At 32.9% G+C, this 25,297-nt stretch overlaps 1 protein-coding gene, 2 long non-coding RNA genes and 1 pseudogene across 6 annotated transcripts; 2 read left to right on the top strand and 2 right to left on the bottom strand.

The window, feature by feature from the left end:
- The first annotated feature begins 3,695 nt into the window (after positions 1-3,695).
- Positions 3,696-17,625, top strand: LOC123229551. 2 transcript variants are annotated; one of them, XR_006504911.1, is made up of 4 exons: positions 3,696-3,977; positions 4,092-4,183; positions 15,090-15,970; positions 16,893-17,625. It is a non-coding gene; the product is annotated as an uncharacterized LOC123229551 (long non-coding RNA). The 2 variants fall into 2 exon arrangements; XR_006504912.1 differs by lacking the exon at positions 15,090-15,970 and having other exon boundaries at positions 3,698-3,977.
- Positions 4,371-6,700, bottom strand: LOC123229552. Its single transcript, XR_006504913.1, has 2 exons — positions 6,531-6,700; positions 4,371-6,207 (listed from the first exon to the last, which is right to left on the bottom strand). It is a non-coding gene; the product is annotated as an uncharacterized LOC123229552 (long non-coding RNA).
- On the bottom strand, positions 14,824-18,619 carry LOC123229550 (annotated as a pseudogene).
- Positions 18,620-21,492: 2,873 nt separating this feature from the next.
- LOC123229548 (G2/mitotic-specific cyclin-2-like) lies at positions 21,493-25,104 on the top strand. Of its 3 annotated transcripts, none has more exons than XM_044655444.1 (12): positions 21,493-21,744; positions 21,998-22,062; positions 22,184-22,316; positions 22,686-22,754; positions 22,858-22,909; positions 23,010-23,147; positions 23,246-23,371; positions 23,675-23,764; positions 23,874-24,095; positions 24,176-24,274; positions 24,369-24,550; positions 24,685-25,104. In XM_044655444.1, exons 2-12 carry the CDS (start codon positions 22,008-22,010, stop codon positions 24,839-24,841), a joined length of 1,323 nt encoding a protein of 440 aa, XP_044511379.1. In that variant the 5' UTR covers positions 21,493-21,744; positions 21,998-22,007; the 3' UTR covers positions 24,842-25,104. The 3 variants fall into 3 exon arrangements, with proteins under 3 accessions (XP_044511379.1, XP_044511378.1, XP_044511377.1); XM_044655443.1 differs by having other exon boundaries at positions 22,683-22,754; positions 24,372-24,550; XM_044655442.1 differs by having other exon boundaries at positions 22,683-22,754.
- The last annotated feature ends 193 nt before the right edge of the window (positions 25,105-25,297 follow it).

Genomic DNA, 25,297 nt, shown 5'->3' with positions numbered 1-25,297 from the left:
AAAAACTGAAAATTTCCTCTCTAACCCAAATTTTAAAAAATGATAGTTCCCTATTACAGTTTAGTTTCCAAATCTTCGGCACCATCTCCATTGTCATTGTAACTGGCATCTCTCTTCCAAAGTTTTCTCCTCTTCCAGTGGTGCTCTCCACTTAGTTGAATACCTGATCGATGTCCAATAAAACTTAAGAAACGACGGGAGATGAAAACGAAGATTCTGTTTTCATCTAGGAAGACAATCATCTTCCTAGATAACTTATTCAAGGAAGACGATCATCTTCCCAAACGAATATGGGACCCTCGTCTTCGTTTGGGAAGATGAAGAGTTTCGTCTTCTTGACAAAACTCTATCTCTTATCATCTTCTAAGTTTCATTAGACGTTGATCAGACATCTAACTGAGTGAAAAAAGACCATCGAAGAGAGACAAAGCTTCGAGAGAAAGAGACTATCAATAATAGTATCAGAAATCTAGAAACTAAATATAAAAATAGAAATGTTATTTTTTAAAATTTAGATTAGTAAGAAACTCTTAGTTTTTATATTTTGATGTGAGAAGAGATAAAATTTTAAAGACTTAAAATTTTATTAATTTTAACTATTTATAAGTAAATAAATAAAATTTTTAAAATTAAAAAATAAAAACTTGATATTAAAAGATATTTTTAATAAAAAATAGTTCAATAGCATATATCTATACATAGATACAAATCAATCAAATTATTCATACTCCTGATACATCTAGAGTAGTTGAAATTTAGAGTGAAGATAAAGATAAGTGTGATGTAAAATCTGGGAAACGGACAAAGTTTTGAACGAGCAATACAAGTACGCATCATCAAATAAAATATCGCACCATGAATTGACATACTAGATACGATCACATGAAATCAAAATGATTCCACACTTGTGGAATCCCCCGTGATCATGGATTTCAAACCCAATCTAACTCGTTCAACCGATTGACCATCATAGACAATTCAACTATTCGATGATATCATAATTATGGAGATTTAAACACAATGTTTCGCCAATACACATGGTATTATTTGTATAGTTCGCCTCAATTTTAAATTATATTTTATTTAATGATTAAATAAACAAATTTATATTAAAATTTGTTTTAAATATAAATTTAAATAATAATTCGATTTAGTCATTAATTAATCAGTTTGATCATCATCAATGAATGATTCTCTTTATTTATCTATGAATAGGTTACAATGAAGAAAATTCTTATAACAAATATTTTACTTGCAACTTTAGGTTAAGGATGGGTACGCGTTAAGTTTGATTTGAATAAAAAATAAGATAATTTAAATTTTATTTAAGTTTATTAAAATTAAAATTAACTTGAACTTGATTTGGTTTATAAATTTACAATTTAGCCTAAATTTATAATTTATTTATAAAATAATATTATTTTATCTAATAACAAATTAAATAATATTGTTTGGATATAAACTTAATGGAATCAAGCTATTGTCCTGCTCTTATTCTCGGAGCCAAACACACACTGTCAGGATTAAATCGGTATCTAGAATAATTTGAAGAATAAACTGCAAATCCAAAAGATAATACAAAATAATTTTAAATTGATAATGTATTATTTGTTTATTATGAAAAATCCAAAAATAATTGAGAGAGGAAAGTATGCTGATGACACAGAAACGATGCCGCTTGTGAAGAAAAAGTCTTGAATTTGAAGCGTTGGGTGGGGCCCCTGGCTGACAACGGTCCCTTCCCACTACCCGCGCCGACGCTGATTTAGAGTTTTGCCAGAGGCAAGTGGGGATTTGATTCTAATCCAATCAAGTGTAGGGTCAATACAAGTTCAAACAAATTATAATATTTAATTCATATTTAAATTTATTTAAATTAATATACATAATTAATAGAGTTTTTTAATGAAATAAATAATATTATTAATAATAAAAATAAATTTAAATTAAGTTATTAAAGTAAAATTTTAATTTAATATCGGATCCACTCTCACAAGAGGGAGAATGTGAAGCCTTAGCTACTTCTATTCTAAAAAAAACCAATTAATTTGAAAGATTTAATTTAAAATTTAAAAATAATTTTATATTAAATTTAATTTAATCCAATTCATATTTAAATTAATTTAAACAAAATTTATTCTATCTTGCTTGGAGTAACTCCAACCGAACTCAATCCTTGAAAATTTGATGACAGGCTAGAGACTGAGTGTAATAAATGCCTCATTGTTTCCGACGTGACAAGATAAGACCAGGCTGTCCATAAGCTTACCACCACAAGTTTATTTTCAGGCCCACCGCTAACTTGGATTGTTTACACTAATTTCTATAACATGACTTCACAAGTGGGGTGGCTCCACCACTCATCTGCCGCTTTGTTTCCGTCTCAATTGCCATATATTATATCTTAAAATCCGTAATCATGGGAGTTACGTATAAATTATTTTCTGCAAATTATTATATTTAAATCAAAGTTGGTAAAATCACAAGTTTTCAACCATTGAATTTTCAAAGGCATAATAAGATGGGTAAAATCACAAGTTTTCAATCAAAGATGGTAAAAAGTCTCGTATCCGATTGTATAGGGCTTTCGACTTTTGGTTGAGTTAGGATTCAATTCAATCGATATTGAATCTAAACAAAATCAAGTTTAAAATTAACTTATATTCAAAAGAGCTAAATAAAAATCCGTTTGATAGTAAAAAAATAAAATTTATATTTAACTTAAAAATAATTTAATTTTATATTTAATTTAAATTTAACTTATTTATATAAATATATTTAATTATTACTTTAAATTCGTTATCCTATCCAATCCAATCCAAATCCAATTGGATACGAAAGTATTGGTATTATACTATTATTCAAATCTCGTGTTTGAAAATATGATGGTTGAACATGTGCGCCGTGGCTACAAAACAATAACTTATTGGAAATGGAACGTCTGTATCCCATCAAATAAAGATTGAAACAATATTTTAGTGAAGGCTTAGGTAAGTTGTCATTTTCGATCTCTCCATCCTGCACTATTCTGCCACTGCAACTGGACCAGCCACCCACGTTACTTTCCTTTTTCAGTGGGTATTAAATCATGTCAAGTTTCAATCATGCATTATTTGATACAATTGTAAGTTATCTAGGCTAAATATCTTAACAACTTTTATGTGCTTCTAATACTCGATCAAACCGATAAAAACATGGACACCAAAAGTTATAGGTTGAATCAATAATATTATTAATAGAATAAATAATATTATTAATAAAATAAAAAAAATAATATTATTAGATAAATAAATAAAATTAATAAAATTTTAATTTTTTTTTTATATTTGAAAAGATATTAAAGAAAAAAGAGATTCTGATTATACAATGACATGTCAACTAATAAATAAATATCATATCAAACTTGTTTGTTAAGACGTGAAGATATCTACAATCTCTTCAATGTTAGATAATAAAATTCTTCTATCTTGAGAAGACTTTTACAATTTCAGTAACTGCAACAAAAATATAATCATTCATTATAATAAAAGAATATATAATTATAACAACACTCAACAACTCATATAATTTTGTCATTTAATTAATGGTGGGAAGATTTAAAGAAAACGTCATTATCATAGATGTAGACTATTAATTTTCTAATTTAATTATGTTAAAAATCTTGTTATCTCTTGATCTTTTCAGTTTATCCTGATCATCTTGCACTAAATTCAATCGTCGTAGATATTTTTCTCTTTCAGAAATCGCTTTCAATATTGTTGCAGATAAGTACAAGTAAACTTCATGCAGACATTGGCTTTTCAACCAAGCAAATGCGTATGAAAAATGTTATGCGAGTCGTAGACGCTCTCTTCCAAGGATATGGAAAGAAATGAGGTCAAACCTGGTGGGCGGTGATGACTCATGACTCTAATGCTGGTGGTGAGTGGATTTTTTGAGCTTTTTCTGGTTTCAGAATGAAAAGAAGATAAACTTCTGTAAGTCTCGTTTTCATCTGATATTATTTACTACAAAATTTACACTTTCCGATTCCTGTCTTCTCCATCTTCATCATCCTCATATCATATTTATTCTTTCACCTGCAACTGAAGGGTTAGGAGGTCCAAATTTTAGCCCACTAATTATCACGGTTATCAAACCTGGATTTAACCAGCAAGCTCAATCTGCACCAATGACCAGCCAAGTACGTATCAAGTTTCAATTTAATATGCGGTATTAGACCTGCAGTTGAATTGGGTGAGGCACGCCGAATTGTGATTCAACGGCCAGGTTATCTAATCAAAAATTGAAACCCAAACCAACTGATTCAACTATGTTAGTAACAGAACACTCTTATAAATATTTTAGCAAATCCTTGGTGAGCACAAAAGTAGAGAACAAAGAAGAATGAAACTCTATTATTTATTCCTTTCATATTATTGCATATATAGCCATACAAAGTAAGACCCATCAGACAAATAACTAACAATATCAATAGTTGTTGAAGATTAGGAAACTATTATCAAACTACTATTAGCAAAATCAATAGTTGCATGAAAAGAGAAAACCACTAACGGATTAATTTTGACTCATTCAACAAAATAAGTAAACACAATCATTCTCTCCCTTAAATTGAAAGCTATCACATTCAGTTTGAGAGAAAACATAAAATAGCAATCCCTCTCTCAAATTGGATTCTCCAAGTTGTACAAACCAAGGAGCCTTTGAAGTTTCACAAATTTTCCAACTTGAGGGGCTTTGTTAGTATATCAACAACTTGATTTTTGCTCCTATAGTAAACAAGATCAATTGTTCCACCTTCCATAAGATCACATAAGAAATGATATCTCACATCTATATGTTTGTTTCTCCTATGTAAAATTAGATTTTTTGAGAGTTTGATTATTGAATCGTTGTCACAATAAACTTGAGTAGCTCCCTATTGCTTGAATTGAAGCCTTTCAAGAACTTTCCTCAACCAAATAGCTTGGCATGCACATGAAGTAGCACCCACAAACTCAGTTTTAGTAGTAGATAAAGTAACAATGCACTGTTTCTTTGATGACCATGTAATAGCACTCGAACCTATCATAAAAACATACCCAAAAGTGTTTTTTTATTATTCATATATCCAGCATAATCACTGTCAAGGAATCCAAGCAAATCTGATTTGTCTTCTTTCTTATAAAAACAACCCAAAATTAGAAGTACCTTTCAAATATCCAAGGATTCTCTTGGCTGCTAACAAATGCAATTTCTTTGGATATTCCATAAACTTGCTGATGAGACTGACAACATGCATAATATCTGGTCGAGTTGCTATTAAATACATTAGACTTCCTACAAGTTGTTTGTAAAGTGTGCTATAAACCTTCCTCCCTCCAGGATATTTCACAAGCTTAAAGCTCCTGTCAATAAGAGTCGTAACAAAATTGTAGTTCTGTATTTCAAACTTGTCTAACACTTCTTCCATATATTTCTTTTGACAAAGAAAAGTTTCAACAACATATTGCACTACCTCAATACCTAAAAAATAATGCAACACTCCAAGATCACTCATGTCAAATTCAAGCATTATAGACTGTTTGAACTTTTTCAGCATGTCATAATCATTTCCAGTATAAATTAAATCATCCATATATAAGCACATTATAAGCATTTTACCTCTAACTTCAATTTTTATGTAAATAGAGTGCTTAAAAAGACACCTTTGAAACCCTTTCTTCAAAATATAAGCATTTATACGACTATACCAAGCTCTAGTTGCTTGTTTTACTCCACATAAAGCTTTTTTCATTTTATATACTTCATGTTCTCTACCAACTTTCACATAACCAGGGGGTTGGTCAATAAATACCTGCTCTTGTAAGTCTCATAAGAAAGTTGATTTCACATCCAATTGAAGAATTGGCATGAGTTTTGCAATGCCAAAGAAATCACCAATATGATTGTGCCTTGCCTTGCAATTGGAGCAAAAACTTTCGTGTAATTCCACACTATATTCTTGCTTGTACCCTTTATCAATAAGACGTGCCTTGTATTTGTCAACTTCTCTATTTCCTTTCAGCTTAGTCTTGTAAATCCACTTAACACCAATTGCCTTCTGCGCCTTTGGAAGTTCTGTCAACTCCCAAGTGTTATTCTTTTCAATGGCATCAATTTCTTCATCCATGGCTTTTTGCCATTTTGGTTTTTTAACAACAACATCAAATGTTGTACGATCAAAGCCTGCAAAAAGAGCAAAGTGAGTGTAATATCCCCCTCTAGAAGTACTATCCACTAAAGAAAAAATGTTATGAATTAATATTCAGAGCGTTTATATATTTTTTTTAAAACTACTTTAACATGAATGTATCACTAAAAGTGTTTAGAAATTATTTTCAAAACTGAATATCTGAAAGTGAACCAAAAGATGTATATATTCATGTGAAAACTCATCTAAAAGCATCTGAAAACGTGGAGTAATCACATACAAGTGTAACATCATCTCAAAAAGTCAAAAATCAACAAGAACATGCGACTATATGCATGTAATATAAATCAGAGATAACCTGCTTCAACCGGATCTACCTACGCTGACCTGACCCTATCTCGCAGCTACTTTAATCACATGTACCTGCAATTATGAAAAAAAATGAAGTGAGTGATGAAAACACTCAGTAAGGGGAAAAAATCAAATAAACTATTTTCTTTCCTGTTTTGTCTTATTCTCGGAACTCAACCTCACATCATAACCTCTATAAGAGATTGAAGGGGTAATCTAGTTCATTCTTTACTATTTGGGTCATACTTTGTCCTATTTGGTGTCTATTTGATACTTTCTAGAAGCTAACTATAGAGATTTGACACTTTTCTAAGCTCGAGCTCTCTTTCTTTCTTTCACTACACTATTTCTGAATCTGAATTAAACTTTACTGTGAGTAGACCCTACTAGGGGTTTATGTCCTACTACGGACGTGTCCTACTGCGGATGTGCTCTACTGCAGGCGGTGTAGTGTAAAATGCCCCCTCATAGTTTATAGCATGCATGCGGGTCTTATATCTTACTAATTTTGCTTCCATTTAAATTTATTCATAACTAACCAGACATTATTTTTGGGATGACCCATAAATCTTGAGCCCCAAATTCCTTTTCTTGCTTTTTCTTTTCTTTTTCCTTTCCTTTTTCTCCTCCTTTTCTTTCTTTCTTTCTTGCCTAAAACTACGAAATATTGTTCACAAAACAGTTATTAGGCAGGGCAACCTTCTTTTTCATGTAATTTAATAGCCCAAACGGTTTCTAATTCATACAAGTTATATATCGTTGGAAAAAGGATTCAAAGATCTTTCCAACAAACTATAATAGCACTCATGAATCCTTAGATAAGACAGTCAAAACGTAAGATGAAATCAGTGGCAAAACTACTTCTTCTGTTATTTGATAAAACAGTCCTTTTGGTTTATACAGTATTTAATAGTCCAAATGATCTCTAATTCATACAAGTTATATATCATTGGAAAGAGGATTCAAAGAGCTTTCCAACAAGATATAATAGCACTCATAATTCATCAGATAAGACAACCAAAACATGGGATAAACTCGGTGGTAAAAACTGTAAATATTATGCAACTTTCTGCCATGAACAAAATAACACACATAGACATCCCAAATGGTAAAACAATATTCCTCAACTTCAAAATCATCATTTATAACATAGATCCAAGGAACAAAAAGCCTAAAACATGCAACATATCAAAGATGATTCCCCTTACCTTGTTTCAAGCCAAATCTTTGCAAGTTGGCTTCCTTCTCTTTGTTTTACTTCTTTTATCACCAAAATCACCTTAAATCAATACCAAAACATACTAATATATTCATATAACATATATCCAATATATATATAAACATAGGAAAAGGAAAAAGAAAGAGATATATAAACAAAAAGAAGTTGGCTTCCTTGTCTTTGTTTTACTTCTTTTGGTTACCAAGCTCCAAAAGTGCTTACTCTTCTTTTCCTTCCTTATCTATCTTCCAAAACCCTTCCAAATCACTTACTTTCCTTAAAAAATACAATAAAGAAAGGAAAAAACTGCCTTCTCTGGAAGAGACAGGAAAATGATGAAAAAAGCAAAAGTTAAAGTTTCTTTTATTTCTTTTATTGACTTTTCTCTCCAAACATATATATTGACTTTTCTTTCTTTATTTATATAAACACACACATACATTTTACTATATATATCTATATTTAAAATTGGAAATATTTTCAAACATGGTCAAAAGACGTAATTACCCTTGAAACATACCCGAGGGTATTACAACTCTTTCCCCCTCATAAGAATTTCGTCCTCGAAATTTATAAAAACAGTTCTGGATACTTCTCTTTCATGGTCTGCTCTATTTCCCAGGTGGCCTCCTCTACTTTTTGGTTTCTCCATAAGACTTTTACTAGAGGAATCGGTCTGTTCCTTAGTTGTTTAATTCTTCTGTCAAGTATCTGAATCGATTTTTCTTCATAACTAAGGTCTTCTGATAACTTAATATCTTCTGTATTCACAACTTGAGAATGATCACCAAGACATTTTCTTAACGATGAGACATGAAATACATCATGAATTTGGTCTATACTCGCTAGTAAGGCCAATCTGTAAGCCACTTTACCAACTCTTTCAATTATCTCATATGGACCAATAAATCTGGGAGCTAGCTTTCCTTTCTTTTTGAATCTCATCAAATGCTTGAATGAAGCAACCTTTACAAAGACAAATTCACCTATATTGAATTCCAAGTCTCGGCGTTGATGGTCTGTATAACTTTTCTATTGATCCTGGGCCTGTTTTATTCTTTGTCTGATCTGTTGGACATCATCAATCATTTTCTAGGTCAATTCAGGCCTAAGAGAGCTGGATAACACATCTCTCTCTCCTATCTCATCCCAGTGAAAAGGAGAACAACACCTCCTACCATATAATGCCTCATAAGGTGTCATCTGAATAGTCGTGTAGTAGCTATTATTATAAGCAAACTCCACCAAGGGTAACATTTCTACCCATGTAGTTTTATGATTTAGACAACAAGCTCTCAACATGTCTTCCAAAATCTGATTAACCCTCTCCGTCTGACCATCCGTCTGAGGATGATATGTTGTACTAAATGTCAAATTAGTACCTAAGGATCTTTGGAGACTTTTCCAAAAAACTCTTGTATCACGATCAGATACTATCGTCTTGGGTACACCATGTAATTTAATAATCTCCCTAACATATAATCTCCCTAGTTGATCTGTGGTAGTAGTATCTTTGATGGGCTGAAAATGAGCTAACTTGGTCAATCTATCCACAATCACCCAGATAACATTACATCCATTCTGAACTCTAGGGAGTCCACTAATGAAGTCCATAGAGATATGCTTCCATTTCCATTCTGGAATAGGCAGAGGCTGAAGTAACCCTGCAGGTCTCTGGTGTTCGACCTTAATTTGCTGACATGTGAGACATCTAGTAACAAACTCACCTATATCCTTTTTCATGTCTAACCACCAAAAAAGTCTTTTTAAATCATGATACATCTTTACACCCCTAGGGTAGGCAGTGTAAAGAGAACTATAAGCTTTTGTAAGAATTTTCTGTCTTAATTCAATTATCTGGGGAACATATACTCGATCTCTGAATTTGAGAATTCCATTTGATACTTGAAAATTTGTCTCAAAACCCTTTTGAACCTTCTAAATTTTCTGTTAACACCATTCATCTTGTGTTTGAGCCTCTCGAATCTCATTTATGATAGTAGGTTGCATCTCTAATCTAGCGAGGGCTCCAATTACAAGCTCAATTTGTTCTTGGGCCATATCTCTCTGAATTTCTCTTTGGATCGTCAATTGTGATATCATCACATTTCTACTGAGGGCATCTGCAACCACATTAGTCTTACCTGGATGGTATTTAATATCACAGTCATAGTCTTTTACTAACTCAACCCATTGTCTCTGTCTCATATTTAACTCTTTCTGAGTGAAGAAATATCTGAGACGTTTATGGTCAGTATAAATATTACATCTTACCCTATATAAATAGTGTCTCTAGATTTTCAAAGCAAAAATCACCGCTGTTAAGTCTAAATTATGTGTAGGGTATCGAGTTTCAAATTCTTTCAACTGTCTTGAGGCATATGCTATCACCTTGCCTCGTTGCATCAATACTGCTCCTAAACCACCGTGTGAGGCATCAGTCTATAAATCATACTCAAGTCCCTCATCTGGAAGTGCTAACACCAGAGATGTAGTCAATCTTCTTTTCAATTCTTGGAAGCTTGTCTCACAAGCATCTGACTACTGAAATGACATTGCTATAAATTTATAGCATGCTATAAAAAGAAAGAAAAGTCAATATATATGTTTGGAGAGAAAAGTCAATAAAAGAAATAAAAGAAACTTTACCTTTTGCTTTTTCCATCATTTTCCCGTCTCTTCCAGAGAAGGCAGTTTCTTCCTTTCTTTGCTGTATTTTTGAAGGAAAGTAAGTGATTTGGAAGGGTTTTGGAAGATAGATAATGAAGGAAAAGAAGAGTAAACACTTTTGGAGCTTGGTAACCAAAAGATCTCTTTCTTTTTCCTTTTCCTATGTTTATATATATATATTGGATGTATGTTATATGAATATATTAGTATGTTTTGGTGTTGATTTAAGGTGATTTTAGTGATAAAAGAAGTAAAACAAAGAGAAGGAAGTCAACTTGCAAAGATTTGACTTCAAACAAGGTAAGGGGAATCATCTTTGATCTGTTGCATGTTTTAGGTTGTTGGTTCCTTGGATCTATGTTATAAATGATGATTTTGAAGTTGAGGAATGTTGTTTTACCATTTGGGATGTCTATGTGTGTTATTTTGTTCATGACAGAAAGTTGCATAATATTTATAGTTTTTGCCACCAAGTTCGTCCTATGTTTTGCCTACCTTATCTAATGAATTATGAGTGCTATTATATCTTGTTGAAAAACTTGTTGAATCCTCTTTCCAATGATATATAGCTTGTATGAATTAGAGATCATTTGGACTGTTAAATATTGTATGAACCAAAATGACTGTTTTATTAAATAAACAGAGGAGGCAGTTTTGCCACTGATTTCATCTCACATTTTGACTGTCTTATCTAAGGATTTATGAGTGCTATTATATCTTGTTGGAAATCTCTTTGAATTCTCTTTTCAGTGATACATAGCTTGTATGAATTGGAGATCATTTGGATTGTTAAATATTGCATGAACCATAAGGACTATTTTACCAAATAAACAGAGAAGGCAGTTTTTGCCACTGATTTTATCTCAAGTTTTGACTGCCTTATCTATTGAATTATGAGTGTTATTATAGCTTGTTGGAAAGATCTTTGAATCCTTTTTCCAATGATATATAGTTTGTATGAATTAGAAATTGTTTGGGCTGTTAAATTGCATGAAAAAGAAGGCTGCCCTGCCAAATGACTATTTTGTGAACAATATTTCGTAGTTTTGGGCAGGAAAGAAAGAAAGAAAAGGAGGAGAAAAAGGAAAGGAAGAAGAAAAGAAAGAATAAAGAAGAAAAGAAAAATAAAGAAAAGCAAGAAAAGGAATTTGGGGCTCAAGATTTAGGAATCATCCCAAAAGTAATATTTGATAAGTGATGAATAAATTTAAATGAAAGTAAAATTAGTAAGATATAAGACCCTCATGCATGCTATAAACTATGAGGGAACATACCCGAGGGTATTACAATGAGTGTGCAAATCCTCAAATTCTTCAATTTCATAATCAAACATTTATGCTGCCCTTCTTTTGATACAATGAGGATGAGATCTAGCTTTAATTTTAGTTTTTGTTTCTGTTGAAGCCTGCATGGTTGCTAGAGTTGGCTCACTCTCTCTGTGTTGCTATTTTTCCTTCTCTACATTGTCAAGATCTGTTGGAATTTGTTGTTTACCACTCTTTTCCATCCATGGCCAGGTGCTTTCTTCATAAAAAAACAACATCACAATTAACAATAATTTTCTTAGTGGTAGGATTACACAGTTTATAAGCGTTGGATTGATTACTAACACCAAGAAAAATGCATGTTTCATCTTTGTCACCTAATTTGCTTCGTTGTTGGTCTAGTACATGAGTATATGCAATTTATCCAAAAATCCTGAAGTGGTCAATAATAGGTTTATGACTACTCCAAGCTTCTTCCGACGTCATGTTCTATATTGCAAATGTTAGACTTCTGTTCGGAATATGAATGTTCTATTTGACTGCTTCAGGCCAGAATTCTTTAGGAATACCACTCATTGATAAAAGACTTCGTACCATATTCAAGATAGTGCGATTTTTCCTCTCACTTATGTCATTTTGTTGAGGCATGTAAGCTATGGTCAACTGCTTTTGAATGTCATGGTTCTCACAAAAAGCCATAAATTCTTATAAGTTGTATTCTCTACCATGGTCAGTATGAAGAACTTTGATAAAACTCCTAGTTGTTTTTTCAACTTGCACCTTGTATTTCTTAAAAGCTAATAATTCTTTAGATTTATGTTGCAAGAAGTAAAACTCAAGTTTTGTAACTATAATCATCAATAAAGGTAATGAAATACCTGTTACCTTCATTAGATGTCAGATTTATTGGTCCACACAATTCAAAATGTACTAGCTCTAGCACCTTCTGAGCTCTCTAAGACTTTCCTTTTGGAAAACTATCACGATGTCGCTTGTTGACAACATAATCCTTATAAACTTCTGAATGAGCATCAAATTTTAGAAGACCCACGACCATTTCTTTTTGTTGGATGGTTCTCAACCTGCCAAAGTTAAGATATCCATACCGGAAATGCCAAAGCCAAGTTGTATCTTTCATGAGTGTGGAAAAACAACAATAATTGTGTTTTGAAGCTGTAAAGGGAACATCCTGCTTGTTGTCATATTGACTTTTGTAATCAGGCCATCTTTGAATCCCGAACTAGACAAACACCATCGTTAATCATAATCTCATATCTTTTTTCTTGAATCTGACCCACACTAAGCAAGTTCATTTTCAACTTTTTTCCCTTTATAGAAATAGTAGAATTATCTCCAAACTTTACTGTGGTGCGGAAAGATTCATCCAATTATGAGAAAATGAATCTATCTTCACACATATGATTGTTACAACCTATATCCAGGTTCTATGTATTCTTGTGGGTATCCTCTTAAATATGGCAGACTATTAACAAGGAGACTTCTTATTCCTTTTTTTTTTCTACAAAGTTAAACCTCTTACCACAATCTCTGTTTAGATTAGTACGACATTTTGAACGATAGTGACCATACCTATGACATATGTAACATTCCACATTAGACTTGTCTATTAACTTTGAGTGCTAGCCATCACGTTCTCTTCGTCTTACTTAAAATTGATTCTTTTGGTGTTATTGATGTTTGTTCCCACGATTTGTGCCTCCTTTCCCTCGACCTCGTCCTCGATCGGCTCATTTAGATGTAGAGCTATTTTCTAATACGACCTTTAATGCTTATTCCTTTGTCTCATGCTGGTTAAGTTTTTGCTCATGAACCAATAAAGAACTTTGCAATTCATCAATTGAAAGCTAGTCAATAACATTAGATTCTTCAATGGAACAAACAACAAAAATTAAATTTTGGTGTCATAAACCAAAGAATTTTCTCTACTATGATCACACTCTCTATCTTGTCACCATGGATCGTATATTGTTAACAATTGTCATAGTTGTTGATAAATAATCTGAAACTGATTCCCCTATTTTCATTCGAAGCATTTCAAACTCTGAGCAAAGTGTTTGAAGTTGTTACCTTTTAGCCCTTGTCGAACCTTGGTACTTTTTCTTTATGGAATCCCAAATATGCTTGGAGGTGTCTTTGGAAAGAATAGTTTCCAAGATTGAGCTATCAATGGCTTGGAAAAGATAATTTTTTGCCTTGAGATCTCTCAGTCGCTGCACATCTAACTCTATCTTTTGTGCATTCGTCAATTTCGTGTCGCCTGCTGGTTCCATAATCCTATCTGAGACAACTTGCCAATACTATTTGGATCTTAAAAAATTCTCCATTAACATGCTTCAATAGTCATAGTGACCATCGAAGCGTGGAATAGCTAGTTGCAAAAAGTTGTCGATGCCCATCCTTCACTACTGTTGTTGAGTGAACTAAGAATAGTTACTGCTAACACTCTCTCTTCTAGAACCACACACAACTTTTGGTTCTAATACCAAATGTTGGTAACAGAACACTCTCATAAATATTTTAACAAATACTTGGTGAGCATAAAAACAGAGAACAAAGAAGAATGAAACTCTATTGTTTATTCCTTTCATACTACTACATATATATAGAGCCAAACAAAGGAAGACCCACTAGACAAATAGCTAACAACATTAATAGTTGTTGAACGTTAGAGAACTATTAACAAACCACTACTGGCAAAATAAATAGTTGTTTGAAAATAGGAAACCACTAATGACTGATTTTGACTCATTCAACAAAATAAATAAACACTATCAAATTGATCCAATTGGGATTCAAATAAAAACCTAGTTAAGACCGAGCCAAATTTCATTCAAGTATATATTTGTTTATTTGTTAAAAAAATTATTTTAACTGAATTGAATATCAAAAGAAAATTAAAAGTTTTGCAATTACCGGAAGTCAAATGAAAAATTTTGGCAAAATATACACCAAATCGCCAGACATGTTTGATTATAGTGTTCTAATTTTTATATCATCAGTGTTGATACCTTGATATACCGCTTAAAACACCTAAACCAGCCTCTTAATTGGGTTAACATCCGATTTAGATTTGAAAACATTACCGATTATGGGCATTTAAATGTGGAGAATGGGACGAGGTATCAACCTTGGAAATAGCAGAATTCCATTTATTTGGTTTAATTTTTCATAAAACTAGCAGTGAGAGCTTATATATCACTAATATGAACCAAAATAAAAATTGAATTACAATAACGAATTTCCCTGGAACTTAAAACAAAAAAGATTTGAAGAATCGATCAAACAAAACAGTAAATTGATGCAAGTTATAATTGTTTAAACCTGCTTATAACTTGTAAAAGAGCATTTGCCTTCCTCTGAGCTCTGCCTGTTCCACTCCTTGTCACCTCAGTCAAATGCTCATGCACGCCATACTGAAGAGCCGCTAGAATAAAAGATGAATTTGAGCCCACCTCAAGAAGAATAGCAGCTGCGCATTCCTTGTTCTTTTGGGTCCCGTCCTTGATGAATTCTACAAGAGTTTCAATGAACGTAAACTGTCCAATCCTCAGACGCCCTTGTGGGTGCAATGCAAGAAGTGTAAAGATAGAGAGTGCTTCCTCAACCATGTGCAGGTTTCTATCCTCCAGTAAGTTGAGTAAAGGTGACACAATGCCAGCTTCAATGGCCATAGCCCTGTTTACTTGGTTGAGAGATGAGTTAAAGAGTGCAGTAATGGCATCTTTCTTACCCTAATTGTCCCATTTGTTAACAGATCTATTAATGGCGGAATGCCATTTGATGATCCTATGGTTAGCTTGTTCTCATCAAACATCGATAAGCTAAATAAAGCCGCTGCTGAGTTCTCTCTTGCCTCTACACTTCCATTTTTCAGAACTTCTACGATGGCAGGAATGGCTCCTTCCTGAGCTATTAGTCTCTTGTTGGTCTCACCAATTGATAAATTCAACAAAGCCGTACTGCATGCTCTTGAATTTTGGAATCTGGGTAGGACAGAAGATGAACCAGTGGTGAAATTCCTCCACTGTTGGCTATTAAAATTCTGTTATCTGGGCTCTCCTTTGAGGGTAAGCGTATCTTCTTTACAGTCGCTCTTTGCACTTCAAGGTCACTGGAAGATAGCTTTCCAACTAGAGCTGAGATTTCTTCTTTGAGCTCAGCACTAGAGCATTCTGACAATGCTGCATTGTCTTTCTTTGGAAGCTTAAAATTGTTCTTCTCACACCACTGCATGATCAGCTTCTTGAGGTCATAAATTGGTGCCAGCGACAGGTGAGCCGGAGTTTGTCTGGTTTATGGGCACGTTCGATGATTGGAATCGAACCACTTCTGTATGCTTTCTCTTTCCTATGTCTTCAATGCAATCAACAAGGATAAACATGAGCAAATATGATAATCCAGTAACATATATATACTAAGACGGTAGAATCACAATTCAAAGTATACCCATAACATACCACCACCCTTCACAGCCTAAACACGAGCTAGCCCTACACAAATTGCAATGTCAACATCACTACTCATTTGACATAATTGCAATAGGGAGATGTGGTATTGAGCATAATACTATAGGTATAAATATTAGAAAAACCATACATTAAAGATAGTTTTTAAGATTGGAGAATCTAAAAATATATAAATCCATCACAAAAATATCAGGTGAATAACCTAACCTAACCCAAACAACTCTTAACTTGAGTTTGACTCAAATGAAGAATGAGATTGCTTGAGTTTGGCAAATCATAGCTTGAGTTTGATCTGGTCTCTAAGTTCAAAGCCAAAGGTTGGCTCAGATTCATGACTCGAATATGCAATTCATTGATAAAACAATATTATTTTATCTAATAATAAGTAAAACGATATTATTTTGATATGACAAATTCAAACAAAATCAAATCATCATCATACTTGTAAGTCGGATTGAGCCGATTGAACACCATTTAACTTGAATTTGACTCAATTTTAGAAATGTATTAACCCCCCTAGCTCGAGCTCAACACAAATTCGACTTAAATAAATTTGACTAGAATCAAGTCTGTTTTTTGAGGTCAAACCAGCTCATTTCGAATCCAATCATACTGAAGTTTATACTTTCTAACATAAAATTCAAGTCACAAAATTCAAGTCACATATCTTGTATTTTGTATCCTAACCCACTATGAACTGAAATTTAAATGTAATCCATGAATTTCAGGGATGAATACCTATCCACTCGCAACATAATTGGGTCGATCATGATCTTTAGTGTGATTGGGCGGAGAAATTCATGAGGGATGACTAATGAGAGGCAGTTTTCCAGCATTTTTGGCACAGCGGGTTCATCAAGAACATCAGTGATTTCCACACCAGCAGCCTGTTTGAATTTATTTAGAAGGTCTATAATTTGGTTGATGCTCTCTAAATGTTAGCCTGCTCTTCCTTTGATAAGATTCCTCACAGCTATAGTCTCGTTCTTCAGGTCATCAACACTCCGTAAGTCAAGCCTTTTTCCCAGTCTCTCTATTATAGCACTGTCAGCATTTCGCTCATCCTCTTTAGAGAATACCACCATCATATCCATTGCAAGCTCCATGTCTTGTGTGTCTGTTCTCCTCTTTGCCCGCTTAAATTGCAGGCAGATAAGCTCAACCTGTATGGGGATCAATATCAATCACCCATCAATAGTTTAAAAGAAGAAATAGTTTCTCTATTTATACTCATGTTTTCATCTGGATTGGATATTGACCCAGTGAGGTGTTGATAGAGGACTGGATATTGACCCAGTGAAGTGTTGATGGAGGACTGGATATTGACCCAGTGAAGTGTTGATGGAGGACTGGATATTGAACCGGTGAAGTGTTGATGGTTGACTGATAATCAATCATGTATGCTTAATCATAAATACAAAATCCGAATTACATTTACATAAAAATGAATTTTCTTTAATGTCAATTGAGAAAGTGGAGTATGGGTTCCCACAAATGCAGAATTTTAAAAACATAAACGAAAGAGTGTTTGTGTTGCAATTTTTATGTTGGCATAAGTATAAGGGTTTGATCGGGATAAACTACTAGTCAAATCGTGAATTAGTCAGTTTCACAGTTTAACCTGGTTGAAAATCTAAACCGAATTTTATAACTTAACTGAACTGGCTCCCGATTCTTGACAAATTGATCAAATCAGTAGGTCCCGTTTTTACAACAGTTGTTGTTTATACCTGTTCTGTCACTTCATCTGAAATTCGAAGTTCATCCAAAGCCAGACCTTCCAAAGCTTGGCTTAATTTGTCAAATACAGCATGAAATTTGATATTAATCGCCTCCAATTCTGAAGCCTGAACCACAAACAAATTGATCAGAAAACAAAGAATCCCATATCATAAATTATATATAGACATTAAAAAAAATTGTCTGACCAGATAAATCTTGCTTCCTTCGTTGCACATCTTCAACAATTTATTCGCCATAAGAAGTCCCTTCTTCAAATTGACTAAACAAGCCATAGCCGCCTCAGGAATCGGCGAATCAAGGTCTTTGATCTCCTCTATCAATGGCAACAAAAGCTTCAAACGCCTAACAAGTCCATGACGTTCTTTTCTTTGTGTTCTTCGATGGTCTCCAAACTGAGCAACAGATTCAATAATACTCAAGATCTCTTTGTGTTCTGTTCCTCCACAACCTCCCCTACTTCTCCTTCTCCCTCTCGCTCACTGTCCATTTTCATCTGCATGGGGTTTATCTTATTATAACTTTTGTAGGGTTTCAAGGGAAAGGATGACAATATCATTATGATTCTCGCGATGGAATTTGATGTGGAAATGAAGAGAAACGTGAAGAAGAGATGGAAGAAACCCTAGCCTCCTGACGAACGTGATTTTCGAGTCAGTCAGTACGTACGTACATTTTATTTTGCGCCACTTTGCTTCTTATCTTAGAAAGTCTGCTACATTCCCAAGGACGTCCATGCATTTGCTGATTTGCCTTCCTCTCAAACTAAACCGCTCACAAATGCTGACACCTGTCACTTTTTCAATTGACATCTTTCCTATTAGCCCTATAACAATGTGACACCTGTCCTCCTAAAAATGCTAGCCTTCTTAATGGTTTCAAAGTTCTGCTCTCTAAGTAATTAATATAAATATTAATTTGATTTGTATTAATGATGTTGTCCCGATTTGTGATTTGAGTTATTTTTAATTTAAAATAAAATAATATTAAATCAAACTTTTAAATTTTTTTTGTGATCAAACTTCTAAATTTTTCTATTAAATAAATTAAATATTCACCAATTTTTTTATTCAAAGCATCAAACTAATTATTTTGATTTCAAGGCAAAACAAAACAAAAATCGTAATTGTATTTACTTTCACTAGGGAATAATGAAGTTTGATCCTTTAAATATATTAATTTGAAAGTTAAATAATTTCAATAAAAAAATTTAAAAATCTAATCCCTTTAATTAAAAAAAACAGAGTTCAACATTTTAATAGTAATAATTTGGTACCTACAAGTGTCATTACCCTTAGTTTTACTCATAAATGAGAATATGGTCAAACAGATTCTGTAGTATTGTACTGATTCTCCATGCCTTAATCTCTCACATGAAGCATAACTTAATCAAGATTAAGTATAAATAAAACCCAATTTGAGATTGATTTAAATCTTGAGTCCATTTGAAACTAGCTTTAAAACGATAAGTTGAAGCTCAATTGCAATTTGAAAACAATTTAAATTTGGATTTGATTTGAGTGATTTATATCAACTCAAACTTGAATATTCAAATAAACTCATATTCAACTAGTTTATTAAAACAAATCTAATTATTGACTTAAACTTCATTTATTCAATTTGAATTTAAATACCTCGTAATAAATTAAACTTTACTTTTAGATGAGAGCATTTTTTTAAGAGAAATGTCACATCGATACAAATTTTATTATCTTACATGACAAACGAAAGAGGGACGTTAGATAAATTTTTTAAAGCACGAGGAATTATTGTGTACTCAAGAAGAATTAATGTGTGTGTTAAAAAAGAAAAAACAAAATATTTTAACCAAGGGCTTTGATGAACAAGTCGGACAAAATAACCTAAATATCTGAAAGCACATAATAAGTAATTGTTAAACGTAGACAAGAGAACATGACTTTTTATCTGTACAATTCTACCATCACAATTAACTAGTCATAAATTAAAAAAAATATAACAGGACAATATTTGTAATATGAATCAACTCAAACTCAAATGTTCAAATCAACTTAAATTCAGCATATTTATAAATTTTTTATTGTCAATAAGTCTAATTATTGACTCAAACTTAGTTAATTTAATTTGAATTTAAAACTTGAAATGAATCAAACTCTTTTCTTAGATGGATGCCACATTAATAAAATTTTTATTCTCTTACATGGCAGAGGAAAGAGGGATGTTGGAGAAATTTTTTAAAGCATGGGGAATTATTGTGTATTCAAGAAGAATTAAGAAGTGTGATAGAAAAGGAAAACCAAAAAATTTTAACCAAGGGCTTTGATGAACGTCTGCCGAAAAAATACCCTAAATATTTCGAAAGCATAACATGATTTTTTTATCAAAACGATTGGATGATCATGATTAACCAGCCATTAGTTTTGAAAAGCATAGCAGGACAATGTTTGTGATATGAGTCAACTATATCTCAAATATTTAAATCAAGTCAAATTGATCTTGTTTACTAAAACAAGTCTAAAAATTGACTCAAACTCAATTAATTCAATTTGAATAACTAGGAATAAATGAAACTCTACTCTTAGAGGAGAGCATTTTTCCTCTAGAGGAATGTCATATCAATAAAAATTTTACTCTCTAACGTGATAGAGAAAAGAGGGACGTTGGAGAATTTTTTTAAAGCATGGGAGATTATTGTGTACTCGACAAATTATGAAGTGTGTTAAAAAGATAAACCAATGCATTTTGACCAAGGGATTTGATGAATGTGTCTTAAAAAAAAAAAAAACTAAATATTTGAAAACACATAATAAATAACGGTTAAGCGTACACAAAAGAACACAATTTTTAATTAGAATGATTTAAAGGTCACAGTTAACTAGTCATTAGCATATATATATATATATATATATATATATATATATATATATATATATAGAGTAAGACAGTGTTTGTGATTTGAGTCAACTCAAATTTAAATATTCAAATCAACTTAGATTTGACTCATTTATTAAAACAAGTCTAATTATTGACTCAAATTCAATTTATTCAATTTGAATTCGAATAGTTTGGAATGAATCAAACTCTACTTTTAGAGGAGAACACTTTCCTTTTAGAGAAATGTCACATCAAAAAATTTTAAGTAATGTTATATGTACACTTTTTTAATATACAACTAAATATATACATGATGTGTTATCATATAATTAGGTTTTATTTTATCTTTAATTTAAAATCACCTAACATTTAATAATACATTATTTATATAAATATTTGTATTTTTAAAAGTGTGTATATATAGTTTTACTGTAAAATTTTTATTCTCTCACATGACAGAGGGGTGTTGGGAAAATTTTTTAAAACATGAGGGATTATTGTGTTCTCCAGAAGATTTAAGAAGTCTGTAAAAACAAAAACCAAAACATTTTTAACGAAGGGCTTTGATGAATGTGTCAGTGTCACAATAAATGAGTTAAATATTTGAAAGCACATGCTATGTAATACACAAGAGAAGACGGCTTTTTATCAGAATGATCCGACGGTTAAGGTGAACTAGCCGTTAGTTTTAAAAAAAATATAACAGGCAATGTTTGTGCGGACAAATCCGCTCTTTCCGTCTCAATTTCGCTACTCTCTTTGTATTTTTTTTTTTTTTGGTATAATAAACGCAGAAACCTAAAGAAATCCCAGAACTCAAAGATTCAGAGAGTGATATTACTCTATAGTGCTGAGTCTTATGGAGTTCTTTTGAGTAATCTCTCTTTTTGTTTCAACGCCTGGACTGGAGGCGACGCTCTCACTTGGAATTTGAATTTGATTGATCGAAATCCATAAAAGAAACTTTGAGGGATTCTGGATTCGTGGGTCAGTGATGGGTTTTTGATTTTATGAAGTGGTTTTTGTTTTTTTGTTTTTTTGTTGATCTTTTGTTCTTGATTGAGTCTTTTTTTCTTTTTAATTTCCAGTATTTTGTATTAAGAAAAAAGCTTTTTGATTTTGTTTTTTAAAAATCTTTAAATTTTGATTGTATTTTTTGAAGTTTGGTTTACATTTCTGTGATTCTATGTGTTTGTTGGTGGGTAGATTTTGATTCTTTATAGCTCTTCTTTGTATATAGATAAACAAAAATGGCTGGATCAGAGGAGAACAACCCAGGTGTGGTTGGAGCAACAAATCTTCAAGGTACAATTAAAATTTTGTTCACAAATCTCTTGTTGAATGTGTAGATTTGAAGAATGGTATTTTGGGTTTAGATTTTGAATTTGACTGATAAATCCAAATGAGTTTTGATTATGAGTCAAAGGGGGTTTACACGCTGGAGGAGGAAAGCTTGTGGCAGCAACTGGACACAATCGGCGGGCATTAAGCATAATCAATCGGAATATAATTGGAGCTCAACCTTATCATTGTGCAGTCCATAAAAGAGCCTTGTCCGAGTAATTTTCTTTAAACCATAATGATTGATTTAGCTACTCACTACAGTGTTCTTCTTTTAAATTTTTTTTCCTTTACCTTTTTTTTAACTGCAACTAGACGGAGATAAAAGATTTATGGGATATCTTTATTTGTCTTGTTTCTGATTAGTGTATAAGTTAAACTCAAATAAGCCAAAGGACTACTAGGTAGTTGCACACTGTAGGATGGTTTGGTTTCTTGTTACTCTTCGCTTCTATGTCCTTTTAAAGTTTATGCTTCATTTCTTTGTGTCTACAACCCGATAATCAAAAAGAGATTTATGTTTTGTCAGGGGTTGTCTTACATTTCCCATTTCTGATTTTCATTTTTCTATTTTTTTGATGTAGAAGAAATGTAATCTGTGATAAGAACCACCCACCTATTCCTCCACCTATTCCTGTGAATCGACCGATTACTAGGTCAGTAGTTTGTCTTTCTCTTCCTTTTTGAGCATGTTTGTATTTGGATTCAAAATGTAATTTCTTTTTTGGCTTTTCTGAATGATTCTTGCTGTTTGTTTAGGAAGTTTGCTGCTCAGATGGCTAACAAACAGCAACTTAAACCTGAGTCCAAGGTAGCATTTTTGTCAGCTATGAATTGAATTTCTTGTTCATTTTGCAAAAACAAGAGATTGGTGACAAGATAAAAGAGATTGATCGTTGTTACCTTTGCAGGAAGCTAAGAGGCCAGTCCTACCAGCCCCAACTTCAATGGAGTCAGAGGATTGTATAATCCTTGATGTGGAAGATGAATTGGCTGTGCCGATGTTTGTGCAACACACAGAAACAATGCTGGATGAGTTTGACAGCATGGTATATGGACACTCTTTACTGTAAATATTGTCCAGTTTGTTATTGAACCTGTATCAACAAATTCATGGTCGGGCATCCTTGATGTTTTTCTTCTGCAGGAGGAGGTTGAAATGGAAGATGTGTCTGAAGAGCCTGTTGCAGACATAGACAGTACAGACAAAAAGGACCCACTTGCTGTAGTTGAGTATATTGATGACTTGTATAACTTCTACAGGAAAGCAGAGGTGATTCAGGATCCCTTTTTTCTCTAATTCTCTTATTAGTATCAACTGTAAGACAAAGGCCTTATTCACATTGTTGTTTACTTGGCTATTTATATTGTTGAAGAAGTCAGTTGAGGTGTGAGTTTCTTGAAATGCTTAAACATTAGAAGTTTTTTTTTAGGATTAGAAAAATTGAGGTTTTTCTTGTTTACCAAAATCTATGATGCTGGTAGATGTACTTGTTGATACTATGATCTGATGGACGAAATACCTTACTGTTAAGGGTTGATTTACCAAGACTAATGTGCCAATGCTTGCCTGCAGAGTACTAGCTGTGTCCCACCAAACTACATGACACAGCAATTCGATGTAAATGAGAGGATGAGAGGTATTCTCATTGACTGGCTGATTGAGGTACATGAAATGTTGCCCAATTGACTTCTTTCTATGTTGCCTAGTGATGAAACATCAGGGGTGGCATTCTAGTGTATACATCACTGACAATTTCAATTAAAAATTTCAGGTGCACTATAAGTTTGAACTGATGGATGAGACTTTATATCTCACTGTTAATCTCATTGATAGATTCTTAGCAATTCAACCAGTAGTTAGGAAGAAGCTTCAGCTGGTTGGGGTGACAGCCATGCTTCTTGCATGCAAATACGAAGAAGTATCAGTTCCTGTTGTAGAGGATCTCATCCTGATATCTGATAAGGCTTACAGCAGAAAAGAAGTGCTTGACATGGTATAATTCAATTGTATGAATTTGCATTTCATATATCAAATAGAACAGAGTTGCAATATGATACATTTTTATGCGTGCAGGAGAAGTTGATACTTAATACTCTGCAGTTCAATGTATCTGTACCCACTCCTTATGTGTTTATGAGGAGGTTTCTCAAAGCTTCTCAGTCTGATAAGAAGGTTTGTTATAAAAGTACATGTATAAATGTCATCTAGATTTCACAAATCATACCAGATAGGTTCTGATAGCCAGATTTCATTGTGCACTTGAAAGCAGCTTGAGCTTCTGTCATTCTTCTTGATCGAGCTTTGCCTGGTTGAATATGAAATGCTCAAGTTTCCGCCTTCTATGTTAGCTGCTGCTGCAATTTACACAGCTCAGTGCACTCTAACTGGCTCCAATCAATGGAGTAAGACAAGCGAGTGGCATACCAATTACACGGAAGAGCATCTTTTGTAAGTATCTACTTTTTCCTTCTTATCATGGCAGTATCATTTTATGTAAAATGGTGCAGCTGCAGCTTGGCTTCCACTGATTTCTGGTGTGTTAAGGAACTGATCATGGAAATTTCTTGGGTGGGTTTTGGCAGTGAATGCTCAAGACTGATGGTTAGTTTCCATCAAAAGTCAGGAACGGGGAAACTTACTGGCGTTCACCGGAAGTATAGTACCTCCAAGTTTGGTTATGCAGCAAAAACTCATCAGCCTGCTAACTTTCTCCTGGAGACCAGATTTGGTGTTCATTAAATTCTTCAATTGAGCAACTTAGGTTGCCCCCCATACGGTGTTCTCTTCATTGGATTGCGTCTGAGATGAGTTGTTTGAAAATGTTAGGACGTTTTTCTAGTTGAAAATAATAGATTTTTAAGTTTTTTATTCAACTTGTGCCAACGGAGGCTTATGTAATTTCATCTTTTAATTTGAACTGTAATAAGTGGTGTTTGATGTATTTGAATGAATGTACTCGATCTATCTGTGAGAGCACATTTGCCAACAGCCAATTTCAGTACTAACTTCTTGTTGAAAATTCAGGAATAACAACGAAAATGTATGTATACTTATTAATCTTTTTCCGTTTACATATATTTTTATCCATCTTTTTTTCTTTTTAAATTAGATATTGAAATAGACGAATAAAGGTGGATTTAAATCTAATTGAATTTGAATATAAACTAATTCAAGCTCAAATCAAATCCAAAATAG

This window comes from Mangifera indica, chromosome 11 (assembly GCF_011075055.1).
Source record: "Mangifera indica cultivar Alphonso chromosome 11, CATAS_Mindica_2.1, whole genome shotgun sequence".
NCBI classification, from domain to species: domain Eukaryota; kingdom Viridiplantae; phylum Streptophyta; class Magnoliopsida; order Sapindales; family Anacardiaceae; genus Mangifera; species Mangifera indica.
The sequence above is the reverse complement of the archived record's forward strand: the minus strand, read 5'-3'. Positions and strand labels throughout refer to the sequence as shown.

Bases quoted from the DNA above. Each gene is read 5' to 3' on its own strand.
- LOC123229548 (XM_044655442.1), top strand. From the start codon at position 22,008: ATGGCTGGATCAGAGGAGAACAACCCAGGTGTGGTTGGAGCAACAAAT. The intron at 23,372-23,674 runs GTGATTCAGGAT...GCTTGCCTGCAG, and splicing joins ACTTCTACAGGAAAGCAGAG to AGTACTAGCTGTGTCCCACC. The intron at 24,551-24,684 runs GTAAGTATCTAC...GGGTTTTGGCAG, and splicing joins TACACGGAAGAGCATCTTTT to TGAATGCTCAAGACTGATGG.